General features: G+C 36.3%; 1 protein-coding gene across 1 annotated transcript in view; it reads right to left on the bottom strand.

Moving 5' to 3' along the window:
- Positions 1-21,102, bottom strand: part of DNAH10 (dynein axonemal heavy chain 10) — a 154,198-nt gene that overhangs the window by 52,639 nt on the left and 80,457 nt on the right. Inside the window, 13 exon segments of the mRNA XM_074299213.1 lie at positions 108-368; positions 1,256-1,408; positions 2,938-3,083; positions 4,161-4,280; positions 5,477-5,693; positions 6,153-6,287; positions 7,931-8,053; positions 9,123-9,258; positions 10,086-10,244; positions 15,709-15,827; positions 16,043-16,234; positions 18,981-19,127; positions 20,644-20,832. Of these exon segments, the coding sequence (XP_074155314.1) occupies positions 108-368; positions 1,256-1,408; positions 2,938-3,083; positions 4,161-4,280; positions 5,477-5,693; positions 6,153-6,287; positions 7,931-8,053; positions 9,123-9,258; positions 10,086-10,244; positions 15,709-15,827; positions 16,043-16,234; positions 18,981-19,127; positions 20,644-20,832 (2,097 nt within the window).

The following is a 21,102-nucleotide window of genomic DNA, read 5'->3' as shown; positions in this document are numbered from 1 at the left end:
GAGAGCGGCAGCTCATCAAAGAGGTCTTTGAAGATTGTAATTTAACATATCATAAGTTACTGTTGAGTAATACTTTAGTTTCAGTTTCTAATTTGGGTTCGAATTACCTTGGTATGGCCTTTCAAGATGGAGGCATAAATTAAATGCAAAGACTCTTCTGAAGGAAATAGTACATTGAAAACGCTGAAGAGAGAAATAAATCTTGGATCAACTTCATTCCTGCCTCCTCCAGCCTTTCCCATCGCAGCAATGAATCCGAGGTCTCGAAGGACTTTACAATTCATCTCCTTCCCACGGTCATACAGGAAACCCTTCTCCAAAAGGAGTTTCAGCAAAGCGATTGGCTGCTGCGTGCCATACTCGTCAACCTAGTTTTGTTGTTGTGGTTGTTGTTGTTGTTGTTGTTGTTGTTATTGTTGTTGTTTGGAAGAAAAGAATCAATTAATTAATTGATCAATCGAAAAGCATTTCGTCAGTGTTACTATGTGCCAGATACTCCGTTGATCCTGGCGATAGAAATTGAAAAATGAAAAAGTCCCTTCCCTCAAGGGGCTGATATTCTATCATGGAAGATATATTGTCATAGATCTTGGCTAAGCCCTTACTCTACCAGGAAAATAGAATTTTTCCAAAATGGGTTGCCAGCATCTGTATAATTTTAAATGCTACACAGGACAAGGAAGTATTGGTAAATGTTTAACAATCAGTTCCCCCAGAAAAAAATAATATACACCCCACAGATTTTAAGTGTAATTTGCATTATTAATATTTTCTCAATAATTTTCTGAAGTGTAATGAAACCAATTAATCAAGCCCTTACTTGAACATTTGCTGATTTCTAAGATATGAATTATCATACTGAATATGTAATAATCAGCATTCCTGAGATTATTTGAGCTGGCTCCAGCATACTCCTATACAAGCTTTGCCAGAATCTTTCTATACCCAGGAATACCTTTTTCATGTATAGTATAGTTTCCTCTCCTTAGATGGGGCAAGGAGGACCCATATAGGTCTAAGGGATATTCAGAAAACAAGTAAAGAAGGAAGGAAAGGCAATGAATTACAATTTCGAGTTGGAGAAGAGTTTGAATTCACATACTGACACACCATTATTCTTCTTTAAAAGAATACATAAACAGAGAGATAAACAAACCCAGTAACCATGATGGTACCTCCAAATAAAAATATATACTCTCTGAAGGCTACACATCTCCCTTTTCTTAACATGTTCTCAATGAAATCATTAAATTACCTTGGGCATATTCATATCATCCATGAATACCAGGAGACGTTTCCCCATTGGTGGTCCATAAGTGTCTTTAGTTCTCTTCTCAACATTTGCCTCCAAATTCCTTTGAATATCCATAGACGTGGTACGGGATGAGAAATTAACGATGAGCACAATCTGAATTGAAAACAATGTCAGCGATAAGAATCTAACTATTTTGACTAGTATAATGTTACTTCATTAATCAACTACAAAAGCATAAATAAGAGTTTCAATCTATTTTATTAATTTAACAATTTTCAAACTTAAATCTTTTTAACTCTCTGAAAAATGTTTATTGAATCAATTTGACTGTGCTTTAAGGCATGAGTCAGACGTTTTCCCTGAAAGAGACAGTTCTTGTCTTCCAATTTGCAAGTAAGCCAGTTTCTATATATGGGCCTTGGAAGTAGCACAGTAAATTCAATTCATATCAAAAAAAAACAAAACCTTATAAGTATCCACTACATAAAAAGAATTGTGATAATCACTAAGGAGACAAAGAAAAAAACAAAACAGTCCCTGCCTTCAAGAAACTCACATGCTACCGAAGAGAACTAGAAAAATCAAAACTTTTCTATGTATATTTTTTAGGTTATACATGTACATTCACTTTTTATATATTTCCATATGAGTAACGTTGAGAGAAAAATCAGAACAAAAGCTAAAAACACAAGAGGAAAAAAAGCAAAAGCAAAAAAAAAAAAAAAAAAAAAAGATGAAAAAGTATGCTTCAATCTGCTTTCCATCTCCATAGTTCTCTTTCCCCTGAGCGTATTTTTACAGGATTGCCACTATCCATGAGCACCAAACATGGCAGGCTCTGACATCCCTGCTTATGACCATAGCCTTCTCCCACTGTACCCTTCTCTATGTGTCACCTTGGCTAACCCTAACTTTTTTCCTCTTATGAAGTCCCTCCACTCTAACTACTTTCTTAGGTCCAGCCCAGGATTATTCCCATTATCCACTTTTCCTGCTCCTACACACATAATACTGAACAGAACTGAAAGAAGTCTTACAATCATGCTTAGTGGGTCCTCCGTGAATTTTGTTGCTGATGGGGAGAAGTGAGGAGAAACTGCCAAGTGGGGAGAGAAAAGATGTGGCTGAATCTGGGCAGCAATACCCCCATTCCAAAGATGGCAGCCGGAGAGACGTGAGTACTTTTTTCCCCCATTAGGCTTTACCTTTACCCACACAGGCAAAAAATAGGCTGCAGCAGCAAAGCATGATGTGAGGTCCCCTGCTCAGAGGCAGGGGAGAGAAGATATAGGCAGCTTGAGAAGAAAAGAGAAGACTGAAAACATTTTTTTCTATGGAGAGTGTGACATAGCATCAATCAGGGAACAGTAAGAGGAATATCAAATAGCAGTGACATTAGATAACAAAAAAATTGTATTAGATTTGGTCTGTGTAGTTCTATGACTTCCTCCTAGGGAATTCAGTAGTATGCAAAAAAAGCAGCAGGGAAAGCACTTATGGAAGGGTACTTTAAAAGAAAGGAAAAGGCAAAACATTGAAAAGAATTAGAAATAATAGATTATAGAGCTAATATGTGATTAAATGAGCTTTAAAAGTTGCAAAGTTGTTGTTTTTTACTATTATTACAACTATTAAAGAGTTAGAGAAATAGGGGTTATTATTAATTAAGCACAAGGACTTACATTGAGATCTTGGTTTAGATTCTTTAGGAAGTTCTGGGTAGTAGCTGTTTTAGATGTACCAGATTCACCCACAAAAATAACAGGGTGCTTAATTTTAATCATTTGTTCCAGCAACCAGGTTGTTCGGGTGGTATCCACTGTGTGAACTATGAAACATTTAAGAATTCATTTAAAATGCAGTGGACTGAACATCTGGCAACTTAGGCTTGATTTAGGAGGGTGGAGAGGGGGGAACAAAAGACCTTGACAGCCTCCTGTAACTCAGATATATAACTCAGGCTCTGGGGTCTACTATCTTCTTCTAGAAGAGATTGTTTTTGATTGCACTAATCTCTCAGATTTTTAATCCTAGTTCATCACTCTGGATCTACTTTTTTTTTTTCCTTTTTTTTTTTTTGGCTGAGGCAATTGGGATTAAGTGACTTGCCCAGGGTCACACAGCCAGGAAGTGTTGAATGTCTGAGGCCAGATTTGAGCTCAGGTCCTCCTGACTTCAGGGCTGGTGCTCTATCCACTGCACCACCTAACTCACCTGGATCTACTTTCAAAATGAGTAACACGCTAAAATCCAATTTATAAAACACAGCATTTTGAGGCATGGTGATTTGCTCCATAAAAATATTTGTCACCTAGTTTTCCTCCAGATAAATAGCAGTAATGTCTTGATTCTACAGTCCAAATTCCTAAATGGATTTAGACTCATCAATGTCTTTTCCTCCAGTGATACAAATCCCAGCCAATCCATACCTGTCCATCATATTGAACTCCTATCTATTTCCTCCCATTCATTCAGATCCAACACGATGGAAGGATTCTTCAACTTCTCCAGACTTTCTGAAGATGCCAGCCTGGCATTCTGGCTAGCCACAAGCCATCCCTCACCTGCACTGTTTGACCAGCCCCTTTTCTCTTCCTCTCTTCCATTCTTCTATAGTGTGCCCACAGGTTGCAGACCTCCCACCCTCCATTGCCCTCAGGGAAACATTTCATTTCAATGCTTTGAAGACCCTGGTATTTCATGCTATGCTACCACTCATTTCACCTTGTCATCAAAAAGAATCTCGGGTCCAATTTAAAAATCTGACTTGCACAGTCCTTAGGACTAAATACTAAACATGCTCCCCACAGTTTCTGTTGATCAGACCTTTAAAAGGAATTCACAGGGACTTGCCATATTAAACAGAATAATTAAATATTCTCATGTTAATTCTATTTTCACTTACCCAGGATGTCAATAAATTTTTGTTCTGGATCATGAATATACTCAGGAACTAATCTATTCCATGGGATCCACCTCTTCCGCTTGTTATCAAAGTGAAAGTCATATAGTGTTGGAAGCTGCCCTAAAACAAAGAGTATACAGTTCAACTACAGAACACAGAAATGGGAGTTCAAGGATTTGTTAGAAATGAAATCAAGTTTGTGAATTGTTACAGTAAAAACAGTTGGTAAGAACTGTTCGTTCTCATGAACCACCTCAAGATCATCTTTAAATCATTTGAGATTTCAAAAGCAACAGACAAGTTGCCAATTTTCATCTGTAAGGGAAGTTTCTACCACAAGGGTTCCCTAATAACAAAGGTCTCTAATGAAGAGAGAAAGATGCTAAGACCCTATTCTAAGTAGATATACAAGTTCAAATTTTCCAGAAAAAAAAATGCACCTTAACAAATAGCAGTCCTCAGATGAGACCTTTTTTTTCATGGATAGAATGAAAAATCTTAATAAAATAGTTAAAATAGTGTCCTGTAAGTGTTTTTCCTTGCAAAGCCTGCTTTGCATTTTTCCATAAACAATAAAATATCACAAAGGTATATGCTAGGAAATCTTGTTATAAAAACAAAAGATTATCAATAAAAATATTTTTTAAAAAAGAAAAAACTACACTAGCTATGCAGTGGGACAAAAGGAAGTTACTATGGAACTCAAAGTCACAGTTAGGAAAGAATGAAGAAGAAATATTCCTAAATTGGCAGGAATAAGAAAAATTCAAATAGCCACGGAAAACTAAATAAGTACTTTGGTTAAGTCACTCCATCAATCCACAAGCATTTATTAAGCAGCCTACTATGAGTCAGACACTGTGCTAGGTGCTGGGGATGCAAAGAAAAAAAGGAAATTGTCTCTGCTCAAGACTGAGAGAGGAGAGAAAGAGGAGTGAACAACATAAAGACACAAAATGAGGGTTTGTGATTTCACAGGAACTTACTACAGTTAGACGGTCCACAGCCAACCTCCTTTTATTTGGTCCAGATCTGTGATTTCATCAAGAACTTACATACTCCCTGATACATCTATTGCCAGTTGTTCTGTGAATCATGGTTTTTGAGCAGTGCCTCGGGCACTGAAGGGTTAAGTGCCCTGGGGCCCCCCCCTAGCTAGTATGTGTTAGTAGTTGGGGGTCCCCTGGACTGCAAGGGTACACACCTTGTCACAGTGTCTCTCAAACATGCCCCCAGATAATATCAATGCCTTTTTCTAAAGGTAGAACAAAATTAAGCCACATATAGGAGAATGGATCAAGATGGCCAGCACCAACCTGGCAGTTCACCAGGTTTGGCCCAGATATCCTCTTCCTCCATTGTTGACATGGAGGAAACTCGCTTAACACATTCATCAAATTTAAGTCTCCCATCATCCAGGAGGGAGGCCCCCAGGGAACAGTACAGTGCCTCCAAGAAGTAGCATTCCAAGAGTTCAGGTTCTTCTATTTCTGTCTCAAGCAAGGAATCCAACATCTTGGTTAACTGAGTCACCTAGTACACAGGATAAAGGCAAAATACACGGTCCAGAATCAAGCAAGCAACATGGAGCACATCACGGGGCAGCCGCTGTGCTCAAGTGACTCCTCTGACCTCAAGGGACTCACATTCTACTGAGGGAAATAATAGCACACAAATGAAACATGGCCAAAACAGAATTTACTATCCCACCCCCAAACTGTCCCTCCTTCTTATTTCTCTACTACTGATGGTCCCCTAGCTGGGCCACTAGGGGATACAGTGGATGTAGCACTGCACCTGGACACAAGACCAGGGTTCAAATCCTACCTTAGGAATACCCTATTTATCTGATCCTGGGCTAGTCACTTAGCCTGTATTTGTTTCAGCTTCCTCCTCTATGAATAGGGGATAATAATACCCCTCAGGGTTGTTGTAAGGAGGCTGACTGTGAGCTATAATGGGAATGATGAGGAATGGTTAAGCCTTCCCTACCATATTCAAGTCCGTCTGAGGCACGATGGTCTTGAGCTTCTCTCCTTGCCGGCCATCCAGTATTCCTTCCACGATCATGTCAATGAGGTAAGGGACATACTTCTTGTAGAGGTGCTGCAAATCTTTCTGTTCTTGCTGAAAGAGAACACCATTCCAATACATCCTCAGGGGCTGCTGCCTCAACAGAACAGCAGGACCTAGAGGGTTATTATAATTTTGGGTAGAAATTGCTTCTCCTGAAATCTGATCAGTGGACAACTTGTGAGACTCTAAGGAAGGGCCAGGGCCACTGAGGATCAATGGAAGGACCCTCTCCTCAAAGGGCACTATTATGTACCATTGACGCATGGATTCAAAGGCACTCCTATTTTTGGTGAGTTGGTTATGGTAGGAATTACATTCTGATTCAATTGATGGTTACAAATATTTGAAAATATTTTTCTTCAATAATTATGCTCTTATTACTTTTGGTATATAAAAAGCCTGTCAATCAGGGGCTTTTAGCCTCCGATCTATGAGGGTTTTTTGTTTTGGGTTTTTTTTGTTTTGTTTTTTTTAGTATTTGATAACTCTATCTCAATATAATTGGTTGCCTTTATAAGACTTTGGATTTTATTTGCAACTGTCATTCTAGCCAGAAGTCCATAGGCCTTATGAGACTGCCCAATGGGTTCAGGACACAAAAGAAGTTTAAGAACTTGTGCTCTATTAATAACAAAGAAGCAAAATGGTTTCATCGAAAAAAATACAAATTGTGGAACAGAAAGCCTACTGTTCAAGTCCTGGCTTTGCCACTTAGTACTTTTGAGATCCTGGTCCATTCTCATCCTCGGTTTCCTCATCAATAAAATGGGGATAAGAAGACCTGCCCTGCTCATTAGATGAGTTGTGAGAATTTAAGGAGACTTCAGAGATAAAACTACTTTTTTTAAATGTAAAGCTCTACGTAAATCTAAGATGTCATCATATATCAAATAATAGCCCTACATTATACCTAACAGAGATATTAATATGTTTTCTTACTAGGGAATAGGGATAAGTTCTGGACTCATGATTTTACTGGTATCATCAGTCAGTCAACATGCATTTATTAAGCACTTAGTATATGCCAAGCATGGGGCATCTAAATAAAGGCAAAAGATAGTTCCTGTCCTCAGTGGGCTCACCTTCTGATAAGAAAGTCAACATGGAAATAAATAGATATAGACAAGATATATACTGAGTTGGTGGAAACTCTCAGAAAGGGAAAAACAATAGTGGCTAGAAGGATCAAGAAAAGCCTCCTGAGGAATATGGGATTTGAGTTTAATCTGGAGGGAGGTCAGGAAAAATAAGAGGCAGAAATAAGGCAGTGCAAAGGCATGGAGGTGAGAGATAAGTTTCATGTCTGGGAACTTCCCAGGTAAGCAAGCTTCCTCTCTCAATGGAGATTTCTGCCTTCTCTGAACTTATAATCATCAGAGAGATGCCCAGAAAACTGAGAGCTTAAAGGACTTGTCTCAGGTCACATAACTGGGGCTCAAATCCAGGTCTTATTGGCTTCAATGCCAATTTTCTACTACCATGGATGCCTCTGTGTCTGTCTGCTAAATGATAGCAGTGATCACCTGTGCTCACCCAAGTCATTAATGACATGTCAAATAATATGGGATCCAAGACACAGTCCTGGGACATTCACTGCAATGTCCATTCCTTGCCAGCACTTTTTGGACACAAGAGTTCATAACAGGGGTAAGTTGTGTTCAGTTGAATCACTCTCATCTAAAAATAACTTTTACCTTGTTGTTGATCTGGTTAACCCACATTGTCCAGAAAGGTTCGTATTTCAGGTTTTTAGGATCAACGTAAACCATTCCACACCGGGAGACAGTGGCAGGGGAAGCATACTGTAAATCTCCAACCTGAAGAAAAAAAAGGAAGGAAGGAAGGGAGAGAGGGAGGGAGGAAGGGAAAGAGGGAAGAAAAGAAAAAGTTATTATGCAGTGTTCATGGAATAATAGAGGTGGATACTGCCTGTGGAATGTCTGTCAACTCAAAAATCTGACTACTGTCATCTCACATGCTTTACTTTTTGGTTTCAGGTGAACTCATTTACTACACAATGAAGTTTAACAGACATTGATTCCGAATGTTGGCCCAAGCATCTTGCCAAACTACAGGATGGACCTTCCCTCTACAATTCATTACTTGCTCATTACTCAGGCAGGGATTTTCTCAAATGGCCACACAGCTTTGATTTCAGAAAGACAGGTACAAAGAAAGATAGGTACAAAAGCAAGAAGTCATCAACCAATATCTTCAAATGATTCATTATCGAGAAATTATGTCTCTTATCACAAAGGCCTTAAATTTGTGCCCAAAGGCCAAGAATTTTTTATTTTGATAGGAAAATATTCTCAAAAACGGAACTATACCAATATATACCCAAGCTTTTTACATGAGAACCAGTGTGGTATAATGGTTAGAGAGCCAGGCTTGGAGGCAAAAGGCTTGGGTTCAAGTACTGCCTCTACTATATACTGACTTTACAAGCCTTCCTGAATCACTGTAAACTCCCAGTGCTCCAGATAACTCTGAGGTGCAAAGGAGGATGATCTGCCTTAGTGGAGGAGCTTTCTCACCTGGGAGTTCCAGGTACTAAGTGTTCTTAACCTGAACTTGAATTTTTCACTCATTTTGGTAACTATTTCAATGCAAATTGCTTTTTCTCATAACCCTCTGTATTTATTTTATACATTTGAGAGTATTCTTCTAAGACATGACAGGCTTCACCACACTGTCAAAGCACAAAAAACAGTTAAGAATTCCAATAGCAATGAAACCGCAGATTGAGTCCCCCAAGGAACATATATAGCAATGTAAGCATCATAGAGTGGCCGTATGTAAAATTACCTTGGACAAACAGTTAATATGAACCAATGATGGGGGCCCCAAGTAGCCACATCATTAAATGACCTCCTTGCCACTTGCCTCAAACAGCAGAGAACAATGAGCCTGAAGTCGAATGCGCTCTCCGTTTGCCAAGGTCAACAGCTTGTTGTCATCCATCACAGAATTCATGTTTTCTACCCAGAGGGCATCCACATCACCATCAAATAAAATGTATCTATATAACAGTAGTAAAAGAGGAAGAACTGACCAAACCAGTGCTGATGAGTAGAATGCACCCTGGTCTTGGAAGTGAGAGCTGTGTAAGTAGAACAGACTACCCCCAAAGGGACGAAGAATCGACTGCCTTGGGGCAGTAATGGGTTCCCCTCAGTGAGGAAAGAGAGACCCCTCATGCAGATAACGGATGACCATTTGTTAGGCATGTTGTAGAGTCTCTGTGTTAAGCAATGGACTGAAGCAGATGGTCTCTGAGGTCTCTCCCAAGGCTGAAATGTCTAGGATGACAAGGATGATTCCTTGCATCCCTTGCACACCCAATCTCCTCATTTCACAGAGAGGAACTAAGGCTCAGAGGGTCAGTGCCTTGCCAAAATCACCACCTAATAAGTAGTAGGTCCTCTGATTATAAAGCCAGTACTTCCAAGTACCTTTGGCATCATAGCATCCCAAGACAAATTGTCCATTGGCTTTTTAAGCAAGGCAAGATCACATGCAGGTTATATCCTATAGCAATCAGCTTACAGAGGCTTTCCCAATTACTCTGTTGTACTGGAATCTTGTTCTATCAGATATCACTTAAAATAATAATGAAAGAGCCATCAGAGAGAAGGACCTAGTGCCCCTTTTATGATGCAGCTTTGGGATTATTCAGGGCATTTTTCACAGCAGATTTTGAGTTAAAATATAAAATTGGAATTCTTCCTGGTCTCATTTTGTCACAAAGTAATTCTTAACAATATTCCTGACCTGTAGATCCTGATATAATTTTCAGTTACTTCATGTTAACTGACTAAACTCTTCTTGATTTCTGAAACTACTTACTTTCTTTCTTTCTTGTCAGTTGGCTTATTGGTCTCCCTGAAAATGTTTGACAGCACACCATCCGTCCAGTCTCGGGTAGTGGGATCCAAAATGCCGTATAATTCTATCACACTCATTGCCTTGGGGTTTAGTGTATAGATCTTCGTCACCAGGCCAAGCCTAATTTAAAGACACCAGATATGTTAGGCCATCTAAAGCAAAGGGGAAAACTGGAGAGCTGGACCTGAAAAAAAGATTTCTGCAGTCCAAGGTTGAAAATGCAACACCAGCTAAGGAGAAATGAACTTCAGAACTCGACATGCTTGACCCTTTGGGAGGCTCCCAGCACATCACCAAATGTACTCTCAGGCTCACAGTTCACCAAGGCTAAGGAGGATCCAGAGAGCATCATTTGAGAGATGGTCTGGGGCAGATTTGGCCCTAAAGAGCAGTAGAACTCCAATGATTAGCATCCTTAAAGGCAACCAAACTCATAACTACTAATGTATAGAGACCCATTCTTGACTTCCTAAACCACAAGAGACAGCTGAGTTTTTTCCCCAATAATACCCGCAAATGATCTGAAAAGCAGAATGAGGAATACATATAACAAATAATATAAAATATCTGCACTCAAGACAACAGTATAAAAAACGAACTTTACCTGATCGCATACATTAATCTGATAAGACTAACGAATTAATGGCAAAGAATGAAATATGCCATGAAGATTTTTAAATCATCTTAAGTCAGTGTGGCATTATATTGTATTTTTCTTTTACTGAGACAATCCAAAGGCACACATAATGAAAAATGACAAATGAATGAATGCTCACACACAAACACATCCACACTCATGCACAACAAGTTGGGTACAAAAATAACATTTCGTTCAACAAGGAAATCAGAAGAGAAAGAAGAAAAATAAAGGGGAGGATAAAAAAGAGTACTTAGTCCTAAGCAAAATAAACTCTTAAAGAGAGAGTGAGAAAAAAAAAGGAAAAGTATAAGAGAATGAGAAGGAAATTGTAAAATTATACAGATACATATATATATATACTACATATTCATATGTAAGGAAGGGAAATATAAAATCATAATTGTGTGAATGAGATGAAGTCACTCATAAAATAGGAGGAATAGCAGAATGATTAGAAAGCAAAATCCTACAATATGTTGTTTACTAGAAACACTTGAAACAGTAAGATGCACACAGAGTTAAAAATAAAGGACTGGAGTAAAATCTATTATGCTTCCACTCAAGTAAAAAAGGCAGGGATAATAATCACGATCTCAGACAAAGAAACAGCACAAATAGACCTAGTTAAAAGAGGGAAACAGGAAAACTACATTTTGTTGAAATGTACCAAAAGTAATAAATTAATGTCAATGCTAAACATATATAATGTTTATATATTTATAATATATATCACATGAATTTTCTTATTAATTCTATTAGCTAAAGTCAATAAGCCAGAATGAAAAAAGAAACAAATTTCTTTACATTCAAGATGTGTCATTCTCCACAGACAATTGATGGGTAATGTTCTGTTCACAAAATCAGCAAGCAATATTTATACATTATATGAGGCAAAGAAAAAGAATCCTTTACAGACCACCATGCAACAAAAGTTATATACAATAAGGGACCTTTGAAGCAAATATTAAAAATTAATTGGAGATTAAAAAATCCTAAAGAATAAGTGGGTCAACAAAAACATTATAGAGACAATTTCATTAAAGATAATGACAACAATGAGACAACACACCAAAATTGGGAGATGCGGCCAAAACAATACTTGGAGGAAAATGTATTTTTGTTAATGAAAGAGAGAGAGAACAAATCAATAAATTGGGCATGCAACTAGAAAAACTAAAAAAAAATCAAAATTTAAAACACAATTAAATCTTGAATATCAATGAAGATATTAACAAAACCCTTGAATTATTAAAACTAGAAGTTAATTTTCTTTTTATTGCTGTTTTTTACTGAGGCAATTGGGGTTAAGTGACTTGCCCAGTCATACAGCTAGGACAGAAGTTCATTTTAAAAGTAAAATAACTGGGCAGCTAGTAGTAGATAAAGCACCAACTACCTCAGCCAAAAAAAAATAAAAATAAACCATTAGCTAATTTCATTTTTAAAAGGTCAAGTTCATTAGTATCAAAAAAAAAAAGACTTCATAATCAATGAAGAAGAAATAAAAGCAATTGCTATTTTACCCAATGCCAATTAAACTGACGATCTAAATGAAATGGATAAGTATTTACAAAAATTTTAAAAATATAAAATTCCTAGGTTAACAGAACAGAGAATAGAATATCTAAATGACCCAATCTTAGAAAAAGAAATTGAACAAACCATAAGCCATCTCCCAAAGAGAGGAAAAATGCAGAACCAAATGAAATTATAGCAACATTTTGGTACAATTCATTCTAATCAATCAGTTAGCTAATCAACCAATGAACATTTATTAAAATAATAATAATAATAGACACACCTAGTATGTAGCAAGCACTAAGCTAAATACTGAGGATACAAAGAAAAAGAAAAATCCCTAATCTCCTGGAGGTCACTATCTAATGACAAATAAAAAAAAAAAAACCACAAACAAACCAAAAAAACTATGAACTATACAAATAAATTATCTATAGGATAAATAGGAAGTAATCAATAGAAGGAAGATACTATAATTAGGAAGAATTAGGAAAAGCTTCCAGTAGAGAATAGAATTTTAGCAGGATTTGAAGAAAGACAGGATGCAAAAAATTATTTATTATAATCAGACTGAATTTAAAATAAGAATATAGAGTTAGTTCAATATTAGGAAAACTAAAAACATAATTGATTATATTAATAATAAAAATGACAAATATCATATTTATATTAATAAATACATAAAAGGCTTTTGACCAAATAGAATATCCATTCCTATTAAAAGTCTTAGAAATCAGGAATAAAAGGATTTTTCTTTAATATGATAAGTAATATCTTTCTAAATCCCAAAACTGGCATTATCTATAATGGGGCTAAAAGAAAAACCTTTCCAATAAGACCTGGGTAAATCAAGAATGTCCATTATCTCTATTATGGTTCAATAAAGTTCTAAAAATATTAGCTACAACAATAAGAGAGAAAAAAAATAGAAGGAAGGAAAAAGGAATAAACATAGGCAAAGAGGAACATTTTTTGTAGATGATATAATAGTTTACTTAAAGTACCCTAGAAAGTCAACTAAAAAACAAATTAAAACAATTGACAATGTTAGCAAAGTTAAAAGATACAAAATAGATCCACATAAATTATTGGCATTCCCAAATATTACCAACAAAATCCAGCAGGAAGAGCTATAAGGAAAAAAATCCATTAAAATAACTATAGAAAATATAGTCTACTTGGGAATCGATCTGCCAAAACACACAGAAGAAACTATACAAACACAATGACAAAAATTCTTTGCAAAAATAAAGACAGATCTTAATAATTAGAGGAATATTAATTGCTCATGGGTAGACTGAGCAAATATGTAAAAAGGACAATACTACCTAATTAACTTACTTATTCATTTCCATACTAATCAAATTATCAAAAGATTGCTCTGTAGAATTGGAAAGATAATAACAATGATATTCATCTGGAGGAACAAAAGATCAAAAATTTCAAGGACATTAATGGGAAAAAAGGCAAATAAGAACTAGCGTCCCAAGCTGTGGAACAGATAAGGCACATAACACACAGAGGTAAATGGTTATTGTGGCCCAGTTTTTGATACATCTAAATATCCCAGGTACTCACTATTTGACAAAAACTTGGGAAAACTGGAACATACTCTGGCAGAAACTAGATATGGACCAACATTTCACACTACATATACCAAGGCAAGGTCCAAATGGATACATCATTTAGCCATAAAGAATAGTATCATAAAACAAATTAGAGGATCAAGGAAGAAATTATGCCAGATTTACAGATGAGGAAAGAGTTTATGATTTAGAAAGGATGAAAGAAGGCAAAAATGTAGTTTTGATAATATAAAATTTAAAAAGTTTTGCACAAATAAAATCAATTCAGGTAAAATTAGAAGAAAAACAGGTACATGGTAGGAAAATCATTTTAGCTAGTTTCTCTGATAAAGATCTCATCCTGAAATATATAAGGAACAGATTCAGATTTATACAAAAAGAGCCATTATCCCAGTTAATAAATGGTCAAAATATACGAATTTTCACAAAGAGAAATCTAATATCAATAGCTACAGAATGGAGGTTTGCTCTAAATCCCAAATTAGGAAAATGTATATTAAAATAACTTTGAGTTTTTATCTTGCATCTAGAAGATTAGCAAGTTGACAAAAAAGGAAAATTACAAATGCTTGGAAGAGCTGTGGTAAAATATGTACATTAATGCATTATTGGAGCTGATTTTCTTAGACATGGCCAATATGGGAATTTATTTTGCTTCACTACATTTAAGTTTTATTTTTCTTACTTTCTCAATGGATTATGAGAGGTGGGAAAGAAAGACTGCTAACCTAAAAAAAATTTTAATTTTTTTTTTCCTGCTAAGGACTACTTGTAAGGAATGGTAATCACTAAGAATAGGATCAAAGGGCATTAAAGAAATTGAAAAATCTTAGAGACCACTGAGTCTAACTTCCTTATTTTACAGATTGGGAAACAAAGGCCCACCCAGGTTTAAGTGTCTTAGTATCATATCACTCACATGTGATAGTGATTAGCTATCACATAGCTAATAAATGTCTGAGGCAGAATTTGAATTCATCTGCCTGACTACAAGCCTAGCTCTCTATTCACTCTCCTTCTGTAGTATTTATTTGTTCTGCCATAAATATTAGTTTACATATATATATATATATATATATACATACAAACACACACACATATATATATGCAGATCAAATTAGCAAGCCACTTATGAATATGTCAAAAATAAAACTCCCATCCCTCATACAAATAGTAATCATTGGGATTTACGATTTTCTGAAAATCTCAATGCATGGAAGTTTTTGTCCTTCCTTAACTTAAATCAATCACTGGGAGTAAAAAGCTAGTTGGAAAATGTATTTGTTCTTCTAATCATTAACCCACCATATACAATGCTACATAAGTACACATCCAACTCCACCTCCAGTGTGCATAACTTTCTTCCTGGGAACAACCTACCAAAAAGCAAATCTGTATTTCATTATTTATCCCCAAAACACAACCCATGAGGCTAAGCAGGGAGTATTATTACTCTTATTTTACAAAGAGAAATTGAACCTCAGTCAAGAGTCAAGACCATCCAAAAATGTATTGACTAAATCATTTCATAATGGGGTAACTAGGTGGCGCAATGGATAGAATACCAGCCCTGAATTCAGGCGGACCTGAGTTCAAATCTGCTCTCAGCCACTTAACACTTCCTAGCTGTGTGACCCTGGGCAAGTCACTTAACCCCAGCCTCAGAAGAATAAATAAATGAATAAATAAAATAAAATAAATCATTTCACAAAAGAATGCAAACCAAAAAAAAAATCTTCATAATAAAAATGATTCATTTTAAAATTCCAGGAAAATAAACACTGAGACAAAATATGATTTGACAATTCTGCCCAATTACTACATGTGATGCCATACTCACTTTGTCTGGGCCTGGCATAAAGTATTGATGACAACTGACTTGCCGCCTCCAGTTGGTCCAACCACCATAGTGGTATGACGGGTTAACATGGTCTCATACATCTGAACTACTTTATCCACCTGGAATATATATATACATTGGCAATCAATTAAAATACGTCTCTCAAGCTCATAATAATAAAATTAATTTTAAATAAATGAGATTCTATCATAAATCAACTTATAAAAGAGAGACCATTCTATCTACTAAATTCCAAAAGAAAAGCTAGGAGAGAGAGGTGAGGTTCTTTAGAAGTCCAAAAGAACTGCCCATTTGTTTCCCATCTGATTTTTACCTGAATTGGTAAGACAACATAGCCATTATCCTCCAACACTTGTTCTACAGCATCATTGAAACTTGGGTAGCGAACTCTAGGGCAGTCAAGCCCAGGAAACAAGTCAGAAATCAAGCCAAGGAAAAGAGGAACATCTTCAAACACAAACTTGGGAAGATTCATGTCTCTGAGAGCTCTCATCAGAACCACATCCTGGTCAATAGGAAATAACACGATGTATTTTCAAAAAAAAAATGTTACTTAAATATAAAGGGTGACATCATAAACAAATTGGGAGAGGAAGGAAGGCAATTCTATGGATAGGGGAATCTTTCATGACCAAACAGGGGATGAAGGGGATCATTGATGATGCAATGGACAATTTTGATTATATAAAATTTTAAAGATCTTTGACAAAAAAGGGAGGGGGGCCATGTTCACCCAAGTTTGTCAGAATACTTTATATGATGACAAAGAATTGGAAACAAAGTAGATGTCTATCAACTGAGGAACAGCTAAATAAACTGTGGTATATGAATAAAATGGAATCTTGCTACATTTGCTAGAAATGACATGCAATAAATACAGAGATGCATAAGAAGATTTTCATGAACTGATGCAAAGTGAAGTAAGCAGAACTAAGAATATGATATACATAATGAATACAATGTTAATGAAAAAAAATGAAAAATTAATATAAAGTACAAAGAATAAGCTTTATTCCAAAATACCAATATGTGAAGGCAACTCCTCCCCAACCGAGAGATGGTCACAAAGTATATAAATGGACAGTTTTCTGAGAAAAAATCCAATTCAAAAAAATCCAAGATCTGAATAATAAGAATTTTTAAAAGGTTTCCAAAAAAACCTGAGGAAGTTCATATCAACTAATGTGGATTAAACCAAGAAAATAATTTACAGAATAGTCCCAATCTTGTAAAAATAATTTTGAAAGGTTTAAGAACTCTGACCAACACAAGAGCAAATTATTCCAAAGAATGGACCAGTGATGAAGCATGATACTACCCAATTCCTCTTTGAGAGATAATAGGCTCAGGGTAACGACACATACATCTTTGGGCATGGCCACTGAGGAAATATTTTGTTATTCTGTTTTAAGGGTTTTGTTTTTCTTTTTCCTTTCTTTCATTGGGGGTAAGAGGGACAGTTAAGAAGTGAGGAGGAGGAAAAATAGATTTTTATTCATTAAAAAAAAATTTTTAAGTCTTCCCCTCTTACTCTATTGTAGAAAAGAAGGTCCACAGGTATGGAACATTACATATATTGTCAGATTTTTCTCAATATATTTATCAGTTTTTGTTCATTTTTTTCTTTTTACTCTTTATTTTTTAAAATATTATATGTTATAAAATAAAAATAGCAATTGACTTTCTTGAAGGAGGAAAGAAAATGTACATAGGAGAAATTTAGGGAATGTAAACAACAATGGTGTGGCGACGAATCTAGAGCCAGAAATTCTGGGGAATGACAGCAAGTGAGCCCCAGGAAGCATTGCTAACAATAAGGCCAATGGAGGTGATGGAATGCCAGGTGAGCTATTCAAAATCCTCAAAGATGATGCCATTAAAAAAGCTAAACTCAATGTACCAGCAAATTTGGAAACTCAACAGTAGCCACTGGATAGGAAAATGTCAGTTTTCTAAAGAAAGGAAATCCCAAGAAATGTTCAAATTACTGAATAATCTCACATGCCATTTAGGTTATGCTGGGCTTTAGCAATATGTGAACCAATAATTACCAGAAGAGCATCTGGTTTTCAAAGAGGCAAAAGAACTAGAGACCAAATTGCCAATATTTGCTACATTGTGGAGAAAGCAAGGGTGTTCAATTAAAACATTTCCTTCTGCTTCATTGACTACATCAAAGATCTGAACTGTATGGATCACAACAAAGTGTGGTGAAGTTCCTCAAAGAGATGGGAGTATCACATCCTCTTATTCATTTCCTGAGAAACTTGTATAAAGGTCAAAAAACAACAGAACTGAACATGAAACATTTGAACAGCTTAAATTCAGAAAGAACAATTTGTATATTATCAACTTTTTTTAAATTTATATACAAAATACATCAAGCAAAATATCAGCTTGGATAAATCAAAAGCTGGAATTAAGATTGCTGGGAGAATTATCAATAGTCTCAGATATGTAGATGGTATCACTCTAGTGGCAGAAAATAAAGAAAAATTAAGAAGCTCCTTGATGAAGGTGAAAGAGGAAATAGTAAAAGTTGCCTGGAAGCTTAACATCAAAAAAACTAAAGCTTGATAACTGACTCACATATAATACAGGGAGAAGAAATGGAAGTGGTGTGAGATTTTATAGTCCCCGGCTCAAAGATCCCTGCAGATGGTGATGACAACAATGAAATGAAAAAATGCTTGCTCCTTAGAAGGAAAGATATGGCAAATTTAGACAGCATACTAAAAAGCAGAAACATCTTGTCAGCAAAGGTCTGTAGAGTCAAAGCTATGATTTTTCCAGCAGCAATATATGGCTGTGAGAGTTGGACTATTAAAAAAAACTGTGCACCACAGAGTTGATGTTTTCACAATGTAGTGATGGAAAAGATTTTTGAGAGTCTGTCTCTTTGTACCTTGACTCCTTGTTTCACCTTAATCTTTTTAACTCTTTTTGTTATTATTAACAATAATAGTTGTCTTTGATATTAGACCTGAAGGCTTGCAAAGCATTCCATAATTACAGCATGCTTAGGAAGAAGGTGTTATTATTATTCCCATTTTACAGAAAAAGAAACTGAGACATATAAAAGGCAAGTGATTTGTTCAGGCCACATGATTCTGAATAGTCTGGGGCTAAATCTGAATGCACGTTTTCCTGCTTCCTGGTCCGGTGCTCTCTCTATGGAGCCATCTTTTTATTATTATTATCCTTAGTTACTAAATGAAGGAGTGGTGAATTGTACTGGATGCGATATTTACCTCATTTAATTCAGAAGACCCTCTCTTCAGTTCACCAGCCATCACTAACACTGATTTAAGAGCCCTCAGTCCAAAGTCATAATGGTGTTGTTTGGACAGCTGCTCCCGGGACAGTTTGTACAGCACAGTCATTTTTTTGGCCAGCATCTGTTTGACAAAAGAAATCATCAATGAAAGATGAAAAACAAGGAGAAGGTTGGAACCCCTTTGTGATATAAAATACAAAACAAAGCTCAGTGCTTCTCTTTGGAGATACAAACATAATTGTCTTTCAGAACACACTGGGTGTTTTGTTTTGTTAATTTATCTATTTCAAAATTAAAAAGAATGGGAAGAAAACAAACACCTTACAAAATTTTGATGATTATGTCAAAAATTAAGTGGAAGGAAGGAGAATTTCCTGAAAAGCTTATTGTACATCATTATATAAGTCCTAAGAATAAATTTGAAGTATGAAGTAATACTTTGGTTGGCTTTGTCATAAAGCAAAGCAATCATTTAAATCTGTTCAAAGAATTTTCAATCTACCCTCGACCACCTCCTCCCAACCCTCAGTGCCTGATTGGCAGACTGAATGGCTTGAATTGAATGGAATAGCTGAATGGCAACTGAGAAATGGAAGCTCCAAATACTATATCCCAGAATTCCATTAAGATAATGGAACGAATTCTGCTTTGCCATGATGATCATAAAAGGATTTGAAGGCCAAGGTTCTTGAGACAAAAAAAATTCAAAAACTAATTATAAGAATTAATTATAAGCATTAATATTTACATAGCATCTACCATGTACCAGATGCTGTGCTAAAGAACTTGATAAACACTATCTCGTGATTCTCCCAACAACCTGGGGGGAGGTGCTATTATTTTCCTATTGCAGGTGAAGCAGACAACTTTAAGTGATTTGCTTAATCATACAGGTGGTAATTGAGGCTTTAAACATAGGTTTTCCTGACTTGGGACCCAGTGCTCTATCTACTGTGATACCCACATGCTACAAATTCCTCTAACCTAACTACAGAATCCAGGAGCATCACACTACAAAAAGCCAAAGGATACAGGGAGACCTGAGGTACAGTGAAAGGAGCCCTGTGAGGAGCTGGATTCATATCTAACTTCTGTTACTTATTTCTTCTTTGACTTTAGATAATTCACTCCCTGTCTCTGGGTCTTGGTTTCCTCTCAGATAAAAAGAGGGACATGGGCTCCAGGGGATTTGCTCCCACTCTCAATTCGTACACAGACTCTATACTTTTCTGAATCTCTCTGACTTCTTCATGGCCCAGATACACAGAAGAGGCTAACCTGAATATTTCTTTATACCAATGAAATCACAGGGCCAGACCTTATCCCTATTGTCATCAGAAAGCAGTAGTTTTCCTGTGGTTTTTGGATGGGATCCTTGAGTACAGCATTGAGACCTCCTTGTTCATAGTCATCAACTACTAGAGAAAAAGGTTTTTTCCTTATTCTCCAAGGCACAAAATAGAAAGCAAAGACAGAGGAGAGAACTTCAAGAGCATTTTAGCTCTTGTACTTGTACTTGTTACTTGTACAGTTACAAAACTGTAACTGCAGGAGATGGAAAAAAGCAATTATAGAGCTCTCGCTGAAAGGCTAAAATATAAAGCTCATTCATTTTATATTAATTACATTTTTCCTACCTTTGCCAGAAGAAATCCTTCAGAGAAAAGCATGATCTCACAGATCTGTTGGAGGTCTGGAACAATTACAACCACAGGCCTGAACAAAGCCTTCACAGACTCTGGGAGTTCTGTCCGGCCAGCGTAGCCTGGATTCATAGTTATGAAGATGCCCATGCGAGAATCCAGGGTGATTTCTTGGCCTTCAAACTACAGTACAAAAAGGAATTAAAGAGAAGGACAAGTCAGCCCTCCCCACAACAAAGCATTCAGTTTGGTTCAACCAAGATGTACCATGTCCCTTGTTGGTGCAAGTTGCTGGGCTAGGGGCCAGAGAAACAAGATAAAAATAACTCAGGTCCACACATGCTATGGTCGCTTCTTTTTTCTTCCTCTCCCATGGTTTTTTTTCCCTTTTGCTCTGATTTTTCTCTACCAACATGTTTCATAAAGTAATGTGTATTAAAAATAAATGAATTT

The sequence above is a fragment of the Sminthopsis crassicaudata genome, chromosome 1 (assembly GCF_048593235.1).
Source record: "Sminthopsis crassicaudata isolate SCR6 chromosome 1, ASM4859323v1, whole genome shotgun sequence".
Classification (NCBI taxonomy): domain Eukaryota; kingdom Metazoa; phylum Chordata; class Mammalia; order Dasyuromorphia; family Dasyuridae; genus Sminthopsis; species Sminthopsis crassicaudata.
This window is presented reverse-complemented; position numbering and strand designations above follow the sequence as displayed.